This window comes from Sorex fumeus, unplaced genomic scaffold (genome assembly GCF_029834395.1).
Source record: "Sorex fumeus unplaced genomic scaffold, SorFum_2.1 ptg000153l, whole genome shotgun sequence".
Taxonomy (NCBI): domain Eukaryota; kingdom Metazoa; phylum Chordata; class Mammalia; order Eulipotyphla; family Soricidae; genus Sorex; species Sorex fumeus.
In genome coordinates this window covers 458,397-479,953 of record NW_026606210.1, presented here as the reverse complement: position 1 = coordinate 479,953, position 21,557 = coordinate 458,397, and the positions used below count along the sequence as shown (strand labels likewise).

Genomic DNA, 21,557 nt, shown 5'->3' with positions numbered 1-21,557 from the left:
CACCTGCTTCCCCGTCCCTCCCCCCACCCCCTCCCCTCCCTCCCCTCCCTCTGTCTCCTCCTGACCTGGCGTCCCAAGGGCACCCAGGGTGCAGGCTCACTCAGGTGCCCTTTGGCCCCGCAGGTGGGGCCTTAGTCGCACCCCCTGGGTACCTCACCCGCCCCGCCTGGCCCCTGTGCGTCCCTCTGAAGGGGGAGGGTGGGTGCCAGCGCTGGGGGTCTCGGCAGCAGGGTGCGCCCTCACCACTGGTGGGCACCAGCGGCCACGCCCTCTGGGTCTGGCCTGGCCCCTTCCCCATCTGGGACCCCCAGGCGCCCGTTCCCTGGGGAGACTGCCCCTGACTCGGGCGTGGGGGGTCCCGCCTGCTGTGCGGGGCGGCCGTGGGGGCTGGAGCGGGCTGGCGCGGGCTGGCGCGGGAGGAGAAAGGCCGGGCGCTGTTTACGGAAAGGGCCCGGCTCCTCGCACACAGGCCCTTTGTGGGAAAACAGGAAGCGAGGATTTCCAGGCCCCCTGGGGCCAGCGCCCGGCCGGCCAGCCGGCTTCCGCGCATTCTCACGCCGGCCGCCTGCCCGCCTGCGCCGAGCACGAGCCCCAGCCCCGAGAGCCGGGCTGTGGGGCTCTGGGCTCTGGGCTGGGGCAGCCAGGGCCCAGGACCCAGAACAGGGGCGAGGCCAGCGGGGGGGGGGGGGGGGCTGTCCAGTCCTGCCCACCCTCACCCAAGGCTCGCTGTGGTCTTGGGGTCAGAGCACTGTGCTGCTGCGCGGGCAGGCACGCACACGGCCCACAGCCTCACCTACACAAGCACACGCCCCATGTTCTCACACACACACACACACCCCCCATGTCCTCACACGCACACACATGCACACGCCCCACGCCGTCCTATACACACAGGCACACGCCCTACGTTGTCATGCACACGTGCAAATCCAGCACGTCTTCATACACGCACACATCCCACATCCTCACATACACACACACATGCACGTACCCCATGCCCTCACGTGCACACACTCAGATCCCACAGGGGAGCCCCCCCCACGCCAGCTCTCACCCCCAGGCACAGCTGAGCAGCCCCAGCTGTGCAGTGGCACAGGGCGCCTGGCACGGAGCGGTGCCGGCTGAGACGGTCCCAGCCCTCTCCTGCAGCGCCTCTGACGGCCTCTCCTACCCTCCAGCCCGTTGGGGTGCCCGAGGGCGGCCTGGGGGAGGCACCACACTCGGATCTGCCGAGCTCTGGTTGCTGGCTGGGGGTCTTTCTGTCCGCCCAGCCTGGTCCTGCCGGGTGAGAGCTGGGGCAGACACCTCCCCCAACACCCGCGGGAAACTGCTGACCCCGGCTCTAGGCTGGCACAGGGGTCCAGAGAGACCCAGGCGTGGACTCCAGCCCTCGCCTGCCCCCTCAGTCAGGAAGGTCTTGGAGGAACACAGGAAGTGACACTCCGTGAGGGGCAGTGGGGCCGGTACGGAGCCTGCAACAAGGAAGGGGGAGAGGAGCCCCTCCCCTCCACAGCCTGCGGGGGCAGAGCCAGGTGTGAGACCCCATGTCTCCTCCTGCTGTAGAGCTCTGGACCACCACCCCCCCCCCCAAGGACTTGCTGGTAGCCCCTTAGCTCAGGGGTGGGGATGAGTGAGAGTGAAGGCCGGAGCAACAGTGCCGTGGGCAGCGCACCCCAGGGTGTCTCTGAGCCAGCCAGAAGTAGTTTCTGAGCGAGTTCAGGGCCCGGAGGAAGCCCCCAGCACTGCCAGGCATGGGCCAGACCACCCACAGTGAGTGACTGACAGTGAACGGGCGATGAGTGAGTGACTGACTGAACGGCTGAATGAGTGATGGTGACAGTGAGTCAGAGGCCGAATGGGTGACAGTGACAGAATGAGTGAATGAGTGAATGGCCGAATGAGTGATAGGGAATGGGTGACGGTGACGGTGAATGAGTGAATGACTGAGGGGCTGAATGAGTGAGTGACTGAGTGAGTCGGAGGCTGAATGGGTGACAGTGACAGAATGAGTGAATGAGTGATCGGGAATGAGTGAATGAGTGACTGACTGGATGGTGAAGCCAGTGAATGGGGGGCTGTGAATGGGAGGGAGGGGGGAGGGGAGCCCAGGCCTCGGCCCACTGCTGACCCGGAACATTCCGGCACCCGGGCTGTGCGGGAGGGGAGAGGACCGAGTGCCGGGCGGGACTTCTCACAGCCGCGCCTCTGCCTCCCACAAAGGCGCAGCTGTTGGGCCGGGCCCGCAGGGCACTTACTGGACGCCCGTCTGGCCGGCAGCAGGCCCTGAGGGGCTGGACTGGCCCCTGGCAGCGAGGGCCCCTGGCTCCCGCAGCTGCCTGCCGGCACCCCTGCAGCCCGCTGTCAGCACCCAGGCCCCTGGCCTCAGGGGGAACCCTGTGAGGGCGGGGGGGGGGGGGGCACCCGCAGGCTGTGGCGTCCACCCAGCGGGATCAGGCCCTGCCCCGAGGCACGGTCCAGCTCCCCGGCCCGTCCCAGGCCATACAGAGCAGCCAGTGGAGGAAGGGGGTACCCGGGCTTGGGACGGGAGCCCAGGTCAGGGGTCTCACCAGCCTCCTTCAGGGCCAACTAATATGGGTGAGGGCCCAGAAGGCTGGGCAGTGGGCAGGGTGACCCCGGGTGGCCCCAGGTTGAGGCGGGCATGGTGGGGAGGACAGGAAAGGAAGGGACGAGCCAAGCCCCCCAAGAAGACATCCCCCAAAGCCTGCAGGACAGCAGGAAATGGACCTGGTGACCCGAGGCCCACAGAGGGACAGCGGGCTGCACAGGGGTCCCCACACTCAGGGGTCCCCACGCTTGGCCTCCAGGGGCTCAGCCCAGGTACAGCCTGGACGCCATGCCTGTGGCCAGGACTCTCAGGGGTCCCTGGAGGAGGCCCCGGAGGAGAGGGGGGGTGGGGCGTCAGGCTCCTGGGACACCGCAGGGCTGAGGGGCGGGGGGCGGGGGAGCGCGGCTGGACGCGTGAGAGAGATCCGGGTGCCCAGGGAGGCTCTCTGGGAGGCGGGTGGTCAGCAGGCTGAAGACGACAGCCCTGGGCCTCACTCCGCTCAGGCCAGAGCCAAGTCAGCCAGACACACACACCAAGACTCAGACACCCAAGCACACCTGCAGGGCCAGCAGCACCCTGGGGGCAGCATCAGTCACGCCGACGCCCCCACCACCCCACCCATCCTGAGAGGGCCATGGCCCACGCTGCCGGAGTGCGTGCCTGCGTGTGCGAGCCCATGTGTGTGCGTGTCTGTGTGTGTGAGACCACGTGTGCATGAGTTCATGTACATGAGTCTGTGTACGCATGAGTCTATGTGTGTGTGTCTTTGTGTGTATTTGAATCACTGTGAGTCCATGTGTGTGTGTGAGTCTGTGTCCGAGTGTATGCGTGAGTCTGTGTGTGTGAGCCCCCGGGTGCATGAGTTTGTGTGCGTGAGCCTGTGTACGTGTGAGTTCCTGTATGTGTGTCTTAGTGTGTGTGTCTTAGTGTGTATCTGAATCACTGTGAGTCCGTGTGTGTGTATGAGTCTGTGTGTTGAGTTTGTGTGTGAGTCTGTGTGTGAGTCCACGGGTGCGTGAGTTTGTGTGAGTCCATGTATGTGTGTCTTTGTGTGTATCTGAATCACTGTGAGCCCATGTGTGTGCGTGATTCTGATTCTGGGTGTGATTCTGTGTGTTGAGTCCATGTGTGAGTCTGCGTCGAGTGTATGCGTGAGTCTGTGTGTGTGAGCCCACGTGTGCGTGCGCCTGTGTATGCGTGAGTCCATGTATGTGTGTCTTCGTGTGTATCTGAATCCTTGTGGGTCCATGTGTGTGCGTGAATCTGTGTGAGTCCGGGTACGTGAGTCTGTGTGTGGGGTCCGTGTGTGTGCTGTGTTTGAGTCTGTGGTGTGCGTGCGTGGGGCGTGAGGGGACCCAGTGTGCCTCCCATGCTCTGAACACGGGGCCCACCCGCAGGCGTGGGGGTGCTGGGCTGCTCGCGGGGGCTGATGGCGCCTGCCGGGCGGCCCCGGGGAGCGAGCGCCCTGGCCAGGACAGTCTGTGCAGGGCCAGCGGCGCTGCCAGGCCTCAGGGTGCCGGGACAGCAGGAGACCCGCCCTCTCTGGCCACTCGCCACCCAGCCCAGCACAGGGACGTTTGCTCAGACCTCGCCCTGTGCCCTGGGATCCCACAAGGACCCATTGTCCCCCACCCCGCCCTGCCCCACCCCACGGGGCACAGCGGTCCGCTCCCCCTCCTGTGCTGCCCGCAGACCCCAGCCCCAGTGTAGGAGTGTCCAGGCATGGCCCAACACGGCCCCCCCCCCGGGACCCCCCCCGAGACGCTGCTGCCCCAACCCCCGGCCACTGGGGTTGGCCTTCTTCCCGTCCCCCCACCTGCCGGCCGGGCAGCTCCCTGGGGCCCAGGTGAGTGTGGGGTGGGGGAGGGGGGCAGCAGAACCCGTCTGACCGGGGGCGTGTGCATGCGTGTGTGTGGCCGTCACCTGCTCACGTGTGCGTGGTCTGGGCCGGGGCCAGCACAGGGGCCTGCGTCACGGGCAGCTCTTGAAGGCAGGGCCCCGGGGGCAGGCGGCCACAGACGGGTGAGGACGTGGAGGCCAGGCCGGCCTGAAGCACAGTCCTTGGCGGTGCCAGGGGCCGCCCACGGGCCAAGGTGGCCTCTGCCCCTGCAGTCCAGGAGGGGACTCCCTCCACGCCCGCCCCTCGCCCTGTGGCCAGGCTGTGCCTGGCTTCCCTCCTGTCCGGTCCTCAGCTCATGCCCCCTGGGACCCCACCTTTGAGAATGCCAGGCTGGGCGTCTGCCCCCGTCCTCTGGCCCCAGCCCACGCCCACCTCTGCTGCCTCGCGGCCCCACAGCCCCATCCCGTGAGAAGCAAGGGCCTCGACCCCACAGCCGCGGGGGGGACCTCTCCAGGGCGGGGGGCCGGGAGCAGCACCCAGGCCCCACCGGTCTAGACTGGGGGAGACGGCCACAGCGGGGAGGAGGCATGGGGGCCGAGGGAGAGGCCGGGGCGGCCCTGTCCTTCCCCAGCGCTCAGACACCTGCCGCTTGCAGCGGGGAACCCAGGCTGGAGCTGGGGGTGATGGAGCTCCAGGGCAGGGCTGGAGGGGAGCAGCAAGGACACAGGTGCTGGTGACGGGTGACGAGGGGCTGGGTCCCCCGTCCCTGACCCACCTGGGCTGGCCAGGGTCCCTCCAACTCAGAGGCAGTGATGTTGGGGCAGAGGGCAGGGGTGAGGGTGGGGGTGAGGTGGTCAGGGCCGGTATTAGGGAGGCGGGGCAGGGGTGAGGGGTGGGGAGGCAGGGCTGAGTGGTGGCGGTGGGCAGGGGTGAGGGAAGTGGGGTGTGGAGAGTGGCCTTAGCAGGAGTCGGCAGCCTGGAGAGGGCGAGGGGACGCCTTCCGGAAGCGGCCGTAGGAGCGTGGGGAGGCGGCATCTCTGGGTGGGGCCCCGCCGAGAGTGAAAGTGGGAATTCCTGGGAAATTCTTCCCGTTCTTCCCGTCCCAGGGCCCTGAGTCAGCAGCTCTCATAGTGGTCCAGGGTGGGGTGTGCAGGGGGGCGGGGGCCGGGCACTGCCCAGCCCCAGGGGCACAGCGGGGAGGCCTGCCCGGGTGTGTCAGGTCTGGGCTCCTGCAGGAACCTGACCAGCCCCAGGCCTGGACCCTGGCCCTGCCCGCCTGCTGCTCTGGCCTGGGGTGAGACTGAGACCACTGCCCCACACAGCCCCGGGGACCCTCTTCCTGGAGCCCAGAAGCCTCAGGAGAGGAGCGGGAGAGGCTGGGACAGGCCAGGGCTCAGCGGGGGCTTGGCCGGGCCAGTCCTCCCAGGGGAGGAGGGGACCCCCACGGCCCCACCCTACCCATCTCATCTGACCACAGCCTCAGTGGCCCCGTGAACCCCCGGACCTGCCTCTCCTGGCTAGGCCTGGACATGTGTCCCCCCTCCCTGTGCTTGGGGGACCCTGTGGTGGCGGGGAAGGAACTCCAGTGCCAGGTCAAGCTGGGCCCCTGAGTTGCTAGGTCAGAGGTGGGGGAAGGGTCTGCCCGTAGGGTGGCCCCAGCCTCCACCCTCCGCCTTTGGGAAAGTTGCAAAATCGGCTGAGACTGGCGGGCCTCCCAGCGGGTGAGAGGCTGCAGAGCAGAGGCCGGAGGAAAGGGAAGAGGGGAGCACTTGGCGGCCTCCCCTAGGGCCAGGCCGGGAGCACGGCTCCCTGCGGGAGGGGTCGGGTCCCTAGCAAGAGCAGGGGGGGACCTGCAGTGGCCCTGAGCAGGTCCTGGGTCATCCTGCGGGAGGTCTCTGAGGAGGCTGCGGGCTGGGGTGGGGACCCCCAGGGATGGGGGAGAGGCCAGAATGCAGGGGTGGGGGAGCAGGACCTCAGAAAGAACCTTCTGGGTTCGTGGGTGAGCAAGTGCACGTGCAAGTGCGTGTGAGCCAGCGTGTGCTGGGGCAGGTGTGGACGAGTGTCAGGCGGGTGTAGACATGTGAGGGCAGGTGTAGACGCGCCAGGCGGGTGTGGACATGCGTGTGAGGGCAGGTGTGGAGTGGGGCAAGTGTGGACTTGTGTGTGCGCGGGTGTGGCACTGTGGGGTGGCTCTGGCTGGGCGCCGGGGTGGGGTACGCAGCCTGGGCGTCCCGGCACATGGAGGGGCACTGTAGGCGGCCCCAGGGCGAGGGTGGTCGCACCGGCCCCCCATCCCCCCACTCCGCAGAAGGCCCAGCGCCAGGACCCGCATCCCCGGCCTCGGTCACTGGGGCAGGAGGACACGGCCGGCCGGCGGGGCCCGGGACTATTTTGAGACCCACCGGATGGGCCTTCCAGGAACCGGGGAACGGGCGGGGGGGGCGAGGGCGGGGCGGGGCGCGGACACGCGAGGCCGGGCCTGGGCTGGGCCTGCAGACCCGCCTGCCGCCAGGCCGGCCCAGTCCACGGGGCACGCGGGGGCCGGGGGCGCAGGGCCGCGCGGGGGTCGCCTCGGCGGGCCGGCCTTGACCTTGGGCCGCGGTGACCGGCGGCGGCGGGGGCGGCGCGGGGCCGGGCGGGTCCCGAGGGCGCGGACAGCCCGGGCCGGGCTCCGCGGCCGCCGGCGCGCCGGGAGGGGGCGGGGCCTCGCGCAGCGTCCCGAGAGGGGGCGGGCCCGTCCGCGGCGCGGCGCGCCGATTGGCCGGACGCGCGGGGCCTCCGCGAGCCCGGCTCCGATTGGCTCCCGCGGCCCCGCCCCGCGCGCCCGGCCGCCGCCCGTCGGGGCGGCGCGTGCGCAGAGCGGGGCGGGCGCGTCACGCCGCGCCGTGCGCCTCCGCGACTCGCTCCCGCGAGCTAGTCCCGCGGCCCGCCGCGGCGCCCCCCACCGCCGCGCCCCCCGCGCCGTCGCCGGCCCGCGGGGAGGGCCGGCCCCGGCCTCGGCGCGCCGCCGCCGCCGCCGTCCCGCGCGGGCGCCCGGCCCGGCCCGCCGCGCGCCCCGGCGGCGGGGGCGGAAGGGGCGGGGCTCCCGCGGCCCCGCCCCCGCGGAGGGATCCGCGCCGCCGCGGCCCAAAAGCCCGGGGCGAGGCGGCGGCGCCGTGCGAGCGGCTCGGCCTGCGGCGCGGCCGGCGCGTCCAGCGCGTCCACGCGGGGCCGGGCCCGGGGCGAGCGCGCCGCGCGGACGGCGCCGCCCGCCATGCTGCTGTCCAAGTTCGGCTCGCTGGCGCAGCTGTGCGCGCCGGGCGGCGTGGAGCACCTGCCCGTGAAGATCCTGCAGCCAGGTAGGCGCGGGCGCGGGCCGGGGGCGCGGCGGGCGCGGCGGGCACGGCCGGCGCCGCCCGCCCGGCCGCCCACCCACGCGCCGTTGCGTCCCGTCCCGTCCCCGCAGCCAAGGCGGACAAGGAGAGCTTCGAGAAGGCCTACCAGGTGGGCGCCGTGCTGGGCAGCGGCGGCTTCGGCACGGTCTACGCGGGCAGCCGCCTCGCCGACGGGCTCCCGGTGAGTGCGCCCCGGCGGGCCCCGCGCCGCTGCCCGCGCGCCCGCGCGCCGCCCGCTGCCCGCTGACCGCCGTGTCCCGTCCCCCGCCCGCCCGCAGGTGGCCGTGAAGCACGTGGTGAAGGAGCGGGTGACGGAGTGGGGCAGCCTGGTGAGTGAGCGAGTGCGCGCCGGCCGGCCGGGCGGGCGGCCGGCGGGGCTGCCCGGGCTGCCCCGCCGCCCGCCGCCCGCCCCGCTGACCGCCGCCCGCTGTCCGCAGGGCGGCGCGGCCGTGCCCCTCGAGGTGGTGCTGCTGCGCAAGGTGGGCGCGGCGGGCGGCGCGCGCGGCGTCATCCGCCTGCTGGACTGGTTCGAGCGGCCCGACGGCTTCCTGCTGGTGCTGGAGCGGCCCGAGCCGGCCCAGGACCTCTTCGACTTCATCACGGAGCGCGGCGCCCTGGACGAGCCGCTGGCGCGCCGCTTCTTCGCGCAGGTGCTGGACGCGGTGCGGCACTGCCACGGCTGCGGCGTGGTGCACCGCGACATCAAGGACGAGAACCTGCTGGTGGACCTGCGCACGGGCGAGCTCAAGCTCATCGACTTCGGCTCGGGCGCGCTGCTCAAGGACACGGTCTACACCGACTTCGACGGTGAGCGGAGCGGAGCGGGGCTGAGCGAGGCTGTTGGGGGCGCGCGCCGGGCGGGGCGGGGCGGGGCGGGGCGGGGGATGCGCGAGGGATGCGAGGGATGCGCGCGGATGCAGGCCGGGATGCGCGTTGGGTACCAGGCGGCGCGCGCCGGGGATGCGCGTTGGGTACCAGGCGGCGCGCGGCCGAGGGGCGCGTGCGCGCGTGTGCGCGTCGGCCTGCGCTGTGCGTGCGCGCGGGGGGCGCCGGCGCCGCGGGAGGGATCCCCGCAATGCGGAGCGTGGGGAAGCCGGGGCTCCCCGCGCCGCGCCGCCCCGCCCCCGCGTGTTGTGAAAGCCGAGCCCCGCGCGCACGTGACCGGGCCCCGCCCCCGGGGTTTTTCCAGGGCGGGGACGCGCCTCCCGGGCGCCGGGGCGCATGCGTGCGCGGCCGGCCAGCAGGGACACCCCGGCCCCACCCCCGGCCCCTCGCCCTGAGCCCGCTGATCCCCCAGGCACGCGCGTGTACAGCCCCCCCGAGTGGATCCGCTACCACCGCTACCACGGGCGCTCGGCCACCGTGTGGTCCCTGGGCGTGCTGCTCTACGACATGGTGTGCGGGGACATCCCCTTCGAGCAGGACGAGGAGATCCTCAGGGGCCGCCTCTTCTTCCGGAGGAGGGTCTCTCCCGGTGCGTGCGGGGTCCCGCGGGGGGCGGGCGCGGGCGGGCGGGGGGCGCGCCGCTGACCCTCCCGTCCCCGCAGAGTGTCAGCAGCTCATCCAGTGGTGTCTGTCCCTGCGGCCCTCGGAGCGGCCCTCCCTGGACCAGATCTCCGCGCACCCCTGGATGCTGGGGGCCGAGGCCGGGGCCCCGGACAGCTGTGCGCTGCGGCTCTGTGGCCTGGACGCCGGCGACGCGGCCAGCACCACGTCCAGCAGCGAGAGCTTGTGAGGGGCGGCGGCCGCGCCCCAGGGGTCCACCGCGGCCGGCCGGCCCCACGCTTCGAGTGCCTTTCCCCGCGCGGCTCCCGGCCGTGCTCCTCTGAGCTTGCCCTGTCCAAAGACCCTCCCGTGGACCCTCCCGCCGACCTCTCTCCCCTGTGCTGCTGCGGAGGTGGCCCTGGCCGGGGGTCCGGGACTCTGGACTCCCTGCCCGGCGCCCACCTCCTCCCGGGACACTCCCGGGCGTGCACAAGCAATGCAACAGGGCCGCCTGCCGGGCCCTGCCAGGCCTGCTGAGTCTGTTATTTATGGTGTGATCCCAGGAGGGCCCCCGGCCCGCCGGGCTATTTATTGTTTAATTTATTTGTTTCGGTTCCTCCCCGGGCGGCCCTGCCGCCTCCGCGGGTGCGAGGGCCAGCGGCTGCGTGGGGACCCCGGGTCGTCCCCTCCTGCCTGCCTGGGGAGATGGACTTGTATAGAGGCTAATTTAAGGGGGTGGGCGCCTTGGTGCCCTGGTGGGTGGGTTTTAAATTATTGACCTTGTACAGTTTGCCCGTGGGCTCCGGAAGCTGGGGGGTGGGGGGGTCTCCAGCCTTTAACTTATTCTCACAGCTGCGTTCACTGGGGCCCGCCCGTGAGGGCCCCGTGGATCGGGGGGTTCTTTCAATTCAAAAGTAAGATGTCAAGATCATATTTTTTATACAGGTATTTCAATTAAATTTGTTTTGTATATAATCGTGGTCTGGTGTTTACTGGGCTGGGTGGGTGTGGGCTTCTGGCGGGGGACAGCCGGGTGCCGCACGGGGGGGGGGGGGGGCCAGACCCAGAGGCCCTTCCCTGTGAAGGGGTGCCTGGCGGCGCGGGGTTCCCTGGAGCCCTGGACCAGGAGGGCCTGGTCTCAAGGGGGCACTGGAGATACTGGCCGCCGGTCCCGTGGGCTGGTGGATGGGAGTGACAGGTGGGTGTGCAGGTAGGGCCACTACCGTGCCCCCTGCTGCCAGCTGAGCCCTGGCCAGGCTCGAGGCTGAGGCCGCGGAGCTTGTCTTGGTGCCGGGTCTCCAGTCTAGGCCCAGGCACAGAGCCCAACCACAGAGCCAGGCCTTGTCCTGCCCAGCAAGCCACTGGCAGGGGCCCCAAGGAGGTGGTGCCCCTGCGTGGGGAGAGTCGCCACACCCCCTGCGCCCCTGTCCTCACTCACACTGCATTCGAGCCCCAGGGGTCCTGGGAAGGTCTCAGGGTCTGCGCTGGCAGTTAATCAAAGGAACGTGATGACTCCTTAGTGTGGAAAGACGTTCTCCATGGTTTACAGTGTGTAAGTTTGGTTTTTGGGAATTGCAGATTTTTTACTTTTTTGGGTTTGTTTTTTTGGGCCATTATCAGGTGCTGATGCTCAGGGGTTACTCCTAGGACCCTCTAGGTTGCCGGGATAGACCCTCTGGGATGCGGGTTGCCGCCTGGAAGGTGTGTGTCCTCCCTCAGGATAGCTCAGGTCACACGGCCCAGGCCTTGTGCTTCAGTCTCAAGTCCTGGGAGTCGCAAGTATATTTTTCCCCCTTTTTTTTTTCGGGTCACACCCAGTGATGGCTGTGCAGTCAGGAATCACTCCCGGCAGAGCGCAGGGGACCATATGAGATGCCATTGTGAACCCAGGTCGCCTTCATGCCAGGCAAGCACCCTTCCCACTGTCCTCTCCAGCCCCCAACGTGGAAACATTTTGTTCTAATTCCTGTCTTAGTTTTCCCTCCCATGGAAGTTTCCCTTTGCTGTTCTATGTGTCGTGTGGTGAGGCCAGACCCCACGTTCGGCCGTGGCCCCGAGCTTGGCTCCGGGGCTCTCACAGTTCCCGGGGTGGCAGTACACAGCTGCCGGCCGCTGGCATCAGCAGCCTCCTGGCTCGGACAGTCTGCCCGGGTGGCACTCACCACCCGGGGGCCGCGCGTTGGAGTCCTGGTCAAGGCCCTTCCGTGCTCAGCTATCCAGCTGCCACCTTCTTCCTCATCTGCTGGGGCAGGAGCCCCTCCCGCCCTGCCTGTTAACTACCCCTGGCCCTGTCCACTTGCTCCCTGTCCTTCCCTGGGCCCTGCCTTTGTTCCTAGGGTCCCTGGGAAGTGCACTGGCAGCCCTCAGGGTTGGGTTCCTGGCTCACGTTTTGTTACTTTCTTTTTCTTTTTTTTCTTTTTGGGTCACACCTGTTGTTGCACAGGGGTTATGCTTGGCTCACGCCCTCAGGAATTACTCCTGGCGGTGCTCGGGGCACCATATGGGGTGCTAGGGAACGAACCCAGGTCAGCTGCACGCAAGGCAAACGCCCTCCCCGCTGTGCGATCGCTCCAGTCCACATTTTGTTATTTCCTGTGTATGAGGTGAGGTGAGGGTCTTGTCCCCAAAAGTCACAGGATCAGGTGGGAGGGTAGAACCGGGGAAGAGGGGTGAGCACCTTGCATACTGGAGACCCCTGTTTGAACCCATGGTTTCACATATGATCCCCCCAGCACTGTCAAGAATGATTATTGAGCACAGCCAGGTGTGGCCCCCAAAATTAAAAAAAAAACCCTAAAACAAAAAGTTACAGGAACAGCTGAGGAAAAGAGGGGGATTTGTTGGCAAGAAAGCAGCTTATGCTGGGACAGATGTCAGCCAGCGGCCAGGGCTCTGGTTTCATGCCCAGCAGTGACATCACAGCAGTGACATCACAGGGCTCTGGTTTCATGCCCAGCAGCGACATCACTGCAGTGACATCACAGGGCTCTGGTCTCACATCACAGCTTGGACATAATTCTCTCAGCTTTTCAAGACGCTCACTCATGGTCACGAGGGAGGTTCACAGCAGAGACAAGTGGACACGCATGGCGAAGAAAACAGCAGAAATGTCAGGGAAAACGGTTTTGTTGTGGTTTGCTTGGGGGCCTCACCCAGAAATGCACAGGGATCACCCCTGGAGAGCCCGGGATGCCCACTGGGCGGGCCACAGGGCAGGCTGGTGCCAGGCAAGCGCCCTCCCGCCATGGAGTGCTCTCAGGCCAGTGAAAAGAGAAGGGTGAGGCGGCCTCGGCTTCCCGTGCACAGGTCAGGCTACCTGGGAACCTCACCGGGGAAAGTCCTGAGGCCCTGCCTGGGCCCAGCCGCAGCAGAATGTCACACACACATTCTCCAGAGAGGCTGCATTTTCTCCCGACCTCAACCCATTCACAGTTCCCCCAAGCCCCGAGTCCATCCAGGACAGGGCAAAGTGGCAAGAAGTCCTGCTGGGCACAGGCCTGTGGGTGGAAAAGAACCCTTCCTCCATCCTCAGCAGGCAGCAGGGTGAAGGTACCTCAGTCTGTCTCTGTTCCCCACCATGGAGGTTGTCCTGGGAACTTAAACACAAGACTCCAAGTGCGCCAGTAGCAGTTTGGTCCCATGCACCCTTGGGGGCTTGGGGCAAACGGTAGCGAGATGGCTGATCCAGGCTCAGAACAGCTGCTCGCATTTTGACGGAGATCACATGGAATCTGTCAGTTGATTTGCGACGTAACGATCTTCCAGTCTGTAAATATCTGTCCCGATTTCTCCTGGAGTCATGCTGTGCTCAGCGCTCAAGCCTGACCTGGCTTTCGTGAGAGCTTTCCCCTGCTGTGCCCAGTGGGGTCTCTGGGGCCCACCTGGGACCGGTCACTGCCCACATGCTGCGTCTTAGCTGGCATCCTTCGCCGCCATGAGCCAGGGATGGGTCCTGGTGCCACATGGCTCAAAGGTGTCGCAAAGGCAGAAGTGGGTCTTTTCTGGTGGAGGAAGAAGCGTCTGGAAAGTACCAGGAAACTCTAGAGAGGAACTGAGGGAAATGGCTTTGGGGACTGGAACTCCCCAGTCTGGGCTCTGACCCCTAAATTTGCATAGCAAATACCTTGATTATTTATGGTCACTCTACAGTCACCGCGGGCGATCCGGGCAGGTTGGACTGGGCGAGGGCAGTGGGTGTAGGGATGTCCACCTAACGTCTCTCTTTTCAACAAATCCAGAGGTGAAGTTGATCCTCTCAGCTGGGGGGGAGGGGGGAGGAGAGCCCAGTGGGCAGAGTGCAGGAGCCCCGCCTCTCATTCTTGGCGCTAGAGGGTCCCCTGAGCCCCTCCAGGGCTCACAGCACTGCATAGGGCCCCAAAGCCAAAATAATAACCAACTGACCTCTCAGTAAGGCCAACAACTAACACGCAACGTTAGTAACACCTGACAGGGTGTCGGGGTAGCGAGGAGGTCAACTCGCTGGGGGCCACCACGGGACCTGAGGACTCGCCTGCCAGGGACAGACTTCCTGCTGAGTGGGAAGACCGGGTGGGCTGGGGGCTCCGGGGTGCTGCGTGGGCCCTGGTCACCTCCAGGAGTGAGCAGGAGAAGCCCAGCCCTCTCCTACGTGGACACCCTTACTGGGGCAGCACCTGGGCAGCAAGGGGACCCAGGCTCCAGGACAGAACCGGCCCGCTGGGGCCGCGTCCCGGAAGCACCTGGGGCCACCATCTCCACTGCGTCCTCTGGTGGTGGCGGCTGGCCCCGCCATGATGGGTCCACCCGTGAACCCCCAACCGATGGACCTCCATGGCTGGGGCTCCCTCTAACTTCCACAGTTAGGTTGAGGCCCTCAGCCCAGGCCAGCCTGTGGCGTCCTCACTGTAGGCTCCGTGAAGGCCCCACAGTGCCAGTGCCCACCAGAGGGGATGGAGAGACGGACGGATGGACATGGTAGGCGCAGGGGACGGCCAGTTACTCCACCCAGTTCCCTGGGAGACCCAGTGGGCCCCTCCTTGGGGACCACTTTCCCCCTGGGTGGGGGGGTGGCCTGGTGGGGGAGGGGTATTCAGGACCCAGGCCAGCGTGGACGCGGGCCCTGGCGCGTAGTGCTGCCACTTGGTGGCGCTATACACCCTCCCTGTCCATTAAAAGGGGGACAGGGACAGGCAGCTCTGCCCCTCTTCCTCCCTCCAAGCTTGACCGGCAGTGGTCTGGGGAGGGGTCAGGCCCTGCTCTGGGCCTCAGGTTCCTCCCAGTGTGGAAGGCCAGTGTCATGGCCAAGCTGGGCAGCCCCGGGCCTCCACCTCGGGGTGCTCAGGGGTCGTGGTTGCCTCAGTGCTGGACAGGCCAAGCCCGACGGGGCCTGAGGCGGGAACCTGCTGGCTCCGTATCAGTGGGGCTCAAGGGCAGCAGTGGGATCCACACCCACACGAAGGGCGCGGCGGTGCCCACGGACGCAGGGTTAAGGAGTTGTCCAGAGCCCGCACTGGCCACACAGGGGCGCGGGGACCCCATCTGCCCAGAAAGAGGCGAGTCAGGCGGACAGGTGTTTACTGAGGGGACACGAGGCCAGGCCCACCGCCTGCCAGCCACAGCGTTGAGGCGGGGACCCCGAGGTCGCGCACCCCGGTGCCCCAGAGCCCGGCAAAGCCGCGGCCAGCCCAGACTGTGGCGGTGACCACAGGTGTCCCGAGGGGGTCTGGGCTCAGCCGAAGCAGAACGGGCAGCAGGTCCCCATCTCCCAGTTCCGGGCCCTTCCTGCTGCCCGCGCCTGCCCCCATGCCCTGCCCAGGTCAGCGGCCCCCCTGCGTGCCCGGTCCTGGCCTTCCTGGTGGGGGTTTCCGGCAGCTCTGGGCAGGCTCCCCACTCAGCTGCGGGGGCATGGGCATGTCCTGGCGTCTCAGGTTGCTGCGGTGTGTTGGGGTCCGGGAGAGGAGGGGGCTGCCTCAGGGGCTGGCGGTCCAGCAGGCACACCCAAGCTGGCCACAGGCTGGCCCAGGTGCCTGCCTCCCGCTAGCCACTCACAGCACGGGGGTTCGCACTGCCGCTGCGGGATAGAGAGGGGCATGTCGGTCATCCAAACCTGCGGGAGGGTCAGTGGTCAGGCCGGTGCCTCTGGGGGCAGAGGCCGAGTGGCGGAGAGGGGGACCCCACACACCTGGACGCAGGTGTCTGCCTCACACAGCCCTGCCCCGGGAAGGTCGGCGACGGCCACCCCCGGCTCTGCTGTGGGGCCCACCTGGGTGGGGAGCGGCTGGTCACCAGGGCCGCTGCATGCCCCTCTGTGGGCTGTGGGGAGTGGGGGCTGCCCTGACTCACCGGGAATGTGGGGGCCACCTGGCGGCAGGTGGGGGCGCCCCCCCACGACAAGGTGGGCCTGGAAGCTGGCAGGGCCGGGTAAGAGGAAGGGGACCCGCAGGGACCCCCCAGAGGGTGCCGGCTGGACGGCCATCTTCCAGGCTGTGGGGCGGGTGGGTAAGGCCCCGCTCCCGTCCTCCCGCCCCACCCAGGCCCCAGGCCCCGCAGGCACCTCACCTGCGCTAGGCCACTGCAGGAACGGGCACCGCAGGTGAGCGCCCAGCCTGGTGGAGAACTGCAGACAAGAGGGCCCCCCCGGCCCCTGGTGTCACCCCAGATGGGAGGGGACCGTCTGGGGTGGCGATCCCCCAGGCACCCCGCCTCCCGCCCCTGGGGGTACGGGTGACTGGCCACTCACCTGCAGGCAGAGCTGGGGCTGTGGGTCCACCCCGGGGTACTGCACCTGCGGGGAGGGGTTCTGGTCAGGCTGGGCCGTCGGGCAGGCCCCGGCCCCAGTGGACACTCACTCTGCGGTGTGCTGGCCGCTGCGACTGTTCCAGCTCTCGACACTCGGTCCCTGGCCCTGGGCGCCAGCACAGGCTCACGTGGCCACTCACGGGACAGGTGGGCTCCCAGCTCAGTGCCCGGCTCATGGGGTGGTAGTGGATGGCGTCCCACAATGCGTCTGTGTCTGCAGGGACCCTTGCCCCACAGCCCCGTCAGCGGCCACAGAGGCCAGCCCGGGCAGGCTGAGGACCGTGACTCAGCGTCGCAGGGCCCCTCCAGACCCCCTGCCTCCCCCTCCCCTCCCCCAGGCCCTGTCCTGCCCGGCTCCGGCTCTGCCCCTCCCGCCCCTCTTGGCTGCTCAGAGCGCACTTGCCGTTTTCAAAGGGGCAGATCTGGACGCGCACGGCATCGGGGGTCGCAGGCCAGCCCTGCGGAAGGGGCCGGGGTCGGTCAGCAGAGTCACCCCCAGCCCACCCCCGCCACCCCTCTCTCCCTTCCCGCAGTCCAGGCCACAAGCACTGACCTCAAGGCACAGGCAAGGCAGCGCTTGGGTGTAAGGCAGCGACACTGTCCGGGAAATCCTGTTCGCCGGGACCTGCGGGGGTTTGCGGTGGGCACCGGAGCCCAGAGGCTGGGGGCGTGGCCTGTGGGGTGGGCGGGCCCGGTGGAAGGGGTGTGGCACGATGGTGGGCGTGGCCTTTGTGGGATGGGGCATGCCATTTGATGGGCGTGGCCACGGAGGGAAGGGCGTGGCCAGTGGGGATGTGGGCGGGGTCTGTGGACTGGGCGTGGTCAGTGGAGGTGTGGGCGTGGTCTGTAGAGTGGGCGTGGCCAGTGGAGGAACAGGGCGTGGCTAGTGGGGATGGGGTGTGGCTCTTGGTGAGACAGGGTCTCGGTGGGCGTGGGCATGGGTCGTGGCGGAAGGTGGCCCCTCTTGCCTGCAGTGGCCCGACTACGTCCTGGCAGGTGAACCACTTGCGACAGAGCCGCACATAGTAGTCGGAGGCTCCGGGGGCCTCGGGGGCGTCGGGCACCTGCACCAGAACGGCCCGGCGGCTGCGGTCCACCTGGCAGGTGAGCTTCCTGGCTGTGGCGGGGGCAAAGTGGGACTGACCTGAGCACCTGCACGGGGATGACCCTGCGGCTGCCCGCTGAAGCCTCAGGATTCCCCCAGTCGGGGAGGCAGACGCAAGCACTCACCCAAGCACTCGGGAATGTGCCTCCTCACGTCCTCGTCCGAGCAGTCTGCAGACAACAGGTGACAGGGAATGCTGAACTCCCCTCGCTGGTCCCCGCCAGCCCCCGCGCATGTGGCCTCCATGGCCCAGGGACACCCACGGGAGCGCAGACCTGCTGGGGTCCCTCACCTGGCACACGGTACTCCTGGGCCAGCTGGACCCCGCAAAAGTGGGGGATAGTCCTCAGGGTGATGTGGAGGGTCTGGCCCACGCTGGCCTCGAAGCATTCGAAGTGCACCTGAAGCTGGGTGTAGGTGGGTGTGAGCCGGGGGTCTCGGGGGTCAGGGGGCGTGGACGGGCTGTGGGACTGGAGTGCAGGCCCCAGGCTGGGGGTCCGGGCCTCACCTGCTGCCCTGCCGCCTGCAGGCGGGAGGCCTTGGGCAGCCGCACGGCCTGGCACTGTGTCTCCTGGGTGTCCAGGCTGGAGGAGCAGGCCTCCAGGCCCCGCAGGCTTCCTGGGTGCAGGAGCACCACCCCTTGAGTCTCCGCTCACAGGGGCAGCGGGGGTCCCCGAGCCCCAGGCAGGTTGGAGCCCAGAGCTGCACCCCCGGGCGTTTCCCACAGGCCTCTGCTCACTGTGCAGCCAGACGGTGGCCTGGACACGCAGGCGCAGGGCGCAGCCCCCCGGGGGGACACACTGCAGAGCTGCGGAGAGCGTCAGGCCTTCCAGGACCCCCACAGGCATGGACACGGGGGGTGGCCGGCAGACGTTCCTGAGGATGGGCCCTGTGGAGGACGGGCGGAGGCTCAGGACCACAGCGTGGGCTGGGGGGCGAGGGGGCCTCCACCTGACCCTGCGCTCGGGGAGCTCTCCACACTGAGCCGCGAGGACACAGCGCGGGGCGGCACAGAGCCCAGCTCAGGGGAGCCAGTGGACGAAGCGCAGGACCGGAGGCCTGGCCAAAGCCACCAGGTCATGTTCCGTGCCAGGCCTTATCCGAGCCAGGCCTTAAAGGTGCAGTAAAGACGGCCGGGGTCTGGGAGGGGCGGCCGAGTGTGGCTGATGAGGGCAGCGAGGCAGCACAGCCTGGGCCCAGATGAGCAGGGCACAGACCCGGACCGGTGTCTCCTGACCGTCCTGCAGCAACTCCTGGTCGTTCTGCGGTCCCTGCCGGTTCTCCGGACACACAGAACAGGCCTGGGAGGAGGTCCAGAACCAGGGTTCCTCTCGAGGGGCTGGAGGCAGCCCACGCCCCTCGGCAGGCTCCATGCCCCCAGAGCACCGCACACCTGAACTGTCATAGTAAAAGGGTGTGGATGATGCATACTACCATCTCAGTGCAATGAAACTGAAAGTCACTCTGACCTTCGGGGAAATCTCCAGTTGTCTGGAAAGAGCATTGCATGCAACGCTCTTCGAAGAAAAGGGAAAGTGGTACCTTTGGCTGAATGAAAATGAAGAGACAAGGTACTAAGAACCTAAGGGCGGGGGCTACGGCTGGGTGGGTGCACTCGCCCTGCAGGTCTGAGGCCTGGGAGCTCCCCCGCCCCGACTCCATGTGGTCCCCAGCTAGGCTGTGTGTGGCCCCCACACAAAATAACAGAAACTGTGGGGCGGCTGAAGCAAAATTTAGGGGCGGTTTTGTAAAACTGAACTCCACTGTTGGGTAAAAGAATCTCCATCAGCAGCTCAGGTTTGAGGCGTCCTTTATACCGCCACATGTCCCAGCTCGGCAGGAGGGAAGGAGCAAGGTGGGGGGGAGGGAGCTGGGGGCAGGGCAGACCCCGACCAGCCCAAAAAGTGCGGAGACAGCCCCCGAGCTCCAGGGAAGAAAGTGGCGGGAATGCCAGAGATGCCGCCAGGAAGCAGGTCTGAGTGCCTCTGGTACCCAGGTGGACCAGCACGGACGGCCTGGCCAGGGGGGACCCGGTGCCGGACAGCTTGGAGCCAGAAAAGTGCAGCCTTGAAGAAGGTGGTGGCAAATGGACTCCAACCACACTTAAGAGAATCACGGAGCTGCCCAGTGTGGTTTGTCCTAGGGAGTCGGTGGAGAGGGGGGTTCGGGGAGGAGAGGGAGCAGGTGCCACTGGTGGTGGCAGAAAATGTCAGAACCACGGTTTTCCTCCAGAGAAGCATGGCCCAGGGTGACAGGGGAGGGCGCGCTCGGGTCCCGGACCCAGCGCTGCAGGGACTGGGGAATTGCTGCACTCCGCGGGGACAGGGCAGGGCTGGGCAGGCCCCTGAGCCCCCGCGCCTGCCCGGAGCCAGGCCGCAAGCCCCCACCTGCTGCCTCGAGAGAAGCAGCCCCCTGGCATTTGCTTCAGCCAGGTCACTTCTGACTTCAGAGCATCGTGCTCCTCCTCCAAAAACTACTGTCTACCTGTCTATGCCACTGTCCGTCTGTCTATGCCACTGTCCATCTGTCTGTCACTGTCCGCCTGTCTGTCCCACTGTCGTCTGTCTGTCCCGCTGGTTTCGCCTGTCGCCAGTCTCCCGGGGGCACTGCTCCCGTCTGCGGCCCGCGCTCGCCCTCTCTGCGGCAGCCCCGCGTCCTCTGCACGGAGAGCAGCTTTCCGAGGATGCACGGGGCGCGGGATTCTGCACTGGGCTCGGCTTGGCTCCGGCTGAGAGCCAGTGACAGGGAGACCCCGCCCCGTGGGGTACTCACAGCTGCTGCGGCTCCTGCAGGCCAGGCCCTGGGGACAGAGCGAGGACAGGTTGAGGTGGCCCTCCCCCCCTCCCTGCGAGGCTGGGGCCGGCGGGCGGGCAGGGCCACGCGGGGGTTTCCGTGGGGATTCTCGGGGTTTCCCGGCCAGGAGTCTGGGGGCTGTCTCTGGGGCGGGGACCAAGTGAGAACCAGGTGGGGCACCCTGCACTCCAGGAGTGGGCTCGGGGCACTGACCTGTCGGGGGGGGGGGGGGTGTGCGGGGGGGCCTGAGCCCTCCATGTCCACCTCCAAAACCAGATCCCCGTCCCCACCCGCCCAGGGCCAGGCCCAGGACAGGCTCATGGCAGCTCCCCGTGCCCCTCTCCTGGTCCGATGCACTTCCTGAGCCTGCACTGGGACCCGAGGCAGCCCCAGCCCTGCCCCCCCACAAGCCCCGCCCCCTACTGTCCCCCTCAGCCCTGTCCCCCAAGCCGCAGTCTTCCCCCGCAGGCGCTGTCCCTCCAGCCCTGCTCCCCAGCTGTCTCCCCCAGCCCTGTCCCCTCCCCCCTGCCCCCTAGCCGAGTCCCCCCCCCAAGCTCCCTGGCCTGCGGCCGCCCTCCTCTTAGAGGATGGGGTGTCCCCAAGTGTCCCGGTGCCCGGCACTGAGCTGCCCCCACCTCAGGCTTCTCTGGCCTCAGTGATTCTCCCGGGGGACAGGGGACACACCTACAGCCCGCCCTCAGGGCCTGAGAGGTTGTGAGCGCACGGGGTCACCATCCCTCACCCCCGCACCTGCCCCACAGGGTGTCCCCACAAGCCCCCCGACCCCGGCTGGCCCAGGTGATACGCAGAGCTGCAGCCTGCGCGCTCACCTGCGGAGGGGCAGAGGAGGCGGGTCGGGGGCTCACCTGGGAGCAGGAGGCGCCGCATGTGGCCGCCCGCGGGAGGGCCAGGCCGCGGCTGCCCCAGGCGGCACAGAGCAGGGCGAGCGCCCACGCGGCGGGCATCGGGCAGGTGGCGAGGTGCTTCCCGGCGGCCGCCTCCCGGGACACGCGTTCCCGGTAGATTCACCCGCTGGGGTCGGGTCACGTGGCTGGCTGGGCGCCAGAGGGCTGCAAGGGACGAGCCCGGGAGCCAACCAGCGTTCCTGGGCGGCTCGGAGCCTCCCTGGGGCGGGCCGCTGGCCTGGGGCTGGCTCCCGCGACCCCCACCCCGGGACTCACAGGGCCCGCAGCCTGAGGTTGCCTCTCCCTGCAGCATCACCACTTCCCCGCAGGCTGGACCTCCAGTGTCCAAGAGGGCAGGCAGCCCCACCCCCACCTTGGCCCAAGTGCTCCACGGGGAGACAGGGAGGGAGCACGCAGGGAGCAGTGCCCAGGGAACAGGGAGCACCCTCTGGGAGCACTGCTAGGGATCGGGGAGTGTCACCCGGGATCCGAGGGTACTGAGGGAATCGGGAGCATAGACAAGAATGGGGAGCACCCCTCAGAGAGCACTGCTGGGACCGAGGGCGTATGCTCAGGGAGGACTTCAGGGATCATTTCCCAGATATTGGGACCCCCAATAAGCAGTTATTTCCTCACGGACCCCTACACTGCCCCCCCCAGGACAGTGCCTCCCTGCCCAGCCTGTGAATGGGGAGGAGCCCCCCAGGGGTCC

The 21,557-nt window shown here is 68.1% G+C and overlaps 2 protein-coding genes across 2 annotated transcripts; one reads left to right on the top strand and one right to left on the bottom strand.

The window, feature by feature from the left end:
• Window positions 1-7,535: 7,535 nt before the first annotated feature.
• Window positions 7,536-10,240, top strand: PIM3 (Pim-3 proto-oncogene, serine/threonine kinase). The gene is made up of 6 exons (XM_056107109.1): window positions 7,536-7,744; window positions 7,852-7,961; window positions 8,059-8,109; window positions 8,218-8,587; window positions 9,078-9,254; window positions 9,328-10,240. Exons 1-6 carry the CDS (start codon window positions 7,660-7,662, stop codon window positions 9,513-9,515), a joined length of 981 nt encoding a protein of 326 aa, XP_055963084.1. The 5' UTR covers window positions 7,536-7,659; the 3' UTR covers window positions 9,516-10,240.
• A 5,010-nt stretch (window positions 10,241-15,250) lies between these two features.
• Window positions 15,251-20,920, bottom strand: IL17REL (interleukin 17 receptor E like). The gene is made up of 13 exons (XM_056107111.1): window positions 20,807-20,920; window positions 19,920-19,947; window positions 17,887-18,036; window positions 17,656-17,765; window positions 17,440-17,554; window positions 17,273-17,317; window positions 17,011-17,159; window positions 16,596-16,667; window positions 16,446-16,500; window positions 16,093-16,256; window positions 15,984-16,028; window positions 15,803-15,860; window positions 15,251-15,350 (listed from the first exon to the last, which is right to left on the bottom strand). The coding sequence occupies exons 1-13, from the start codon at window positions 20,903-20,905 to the stop codon at window positions 15,289-15,291; spliced, it is 1,152 nt and encodes a 383-aa protein (XP_055963086.1). The 5' UTR covers window positions 20,906-20,920; the 3' UTR covers window positions 15,251-15,288.
• Window positions 20,921-21,557: the final 637 nt, after the last annotated feature.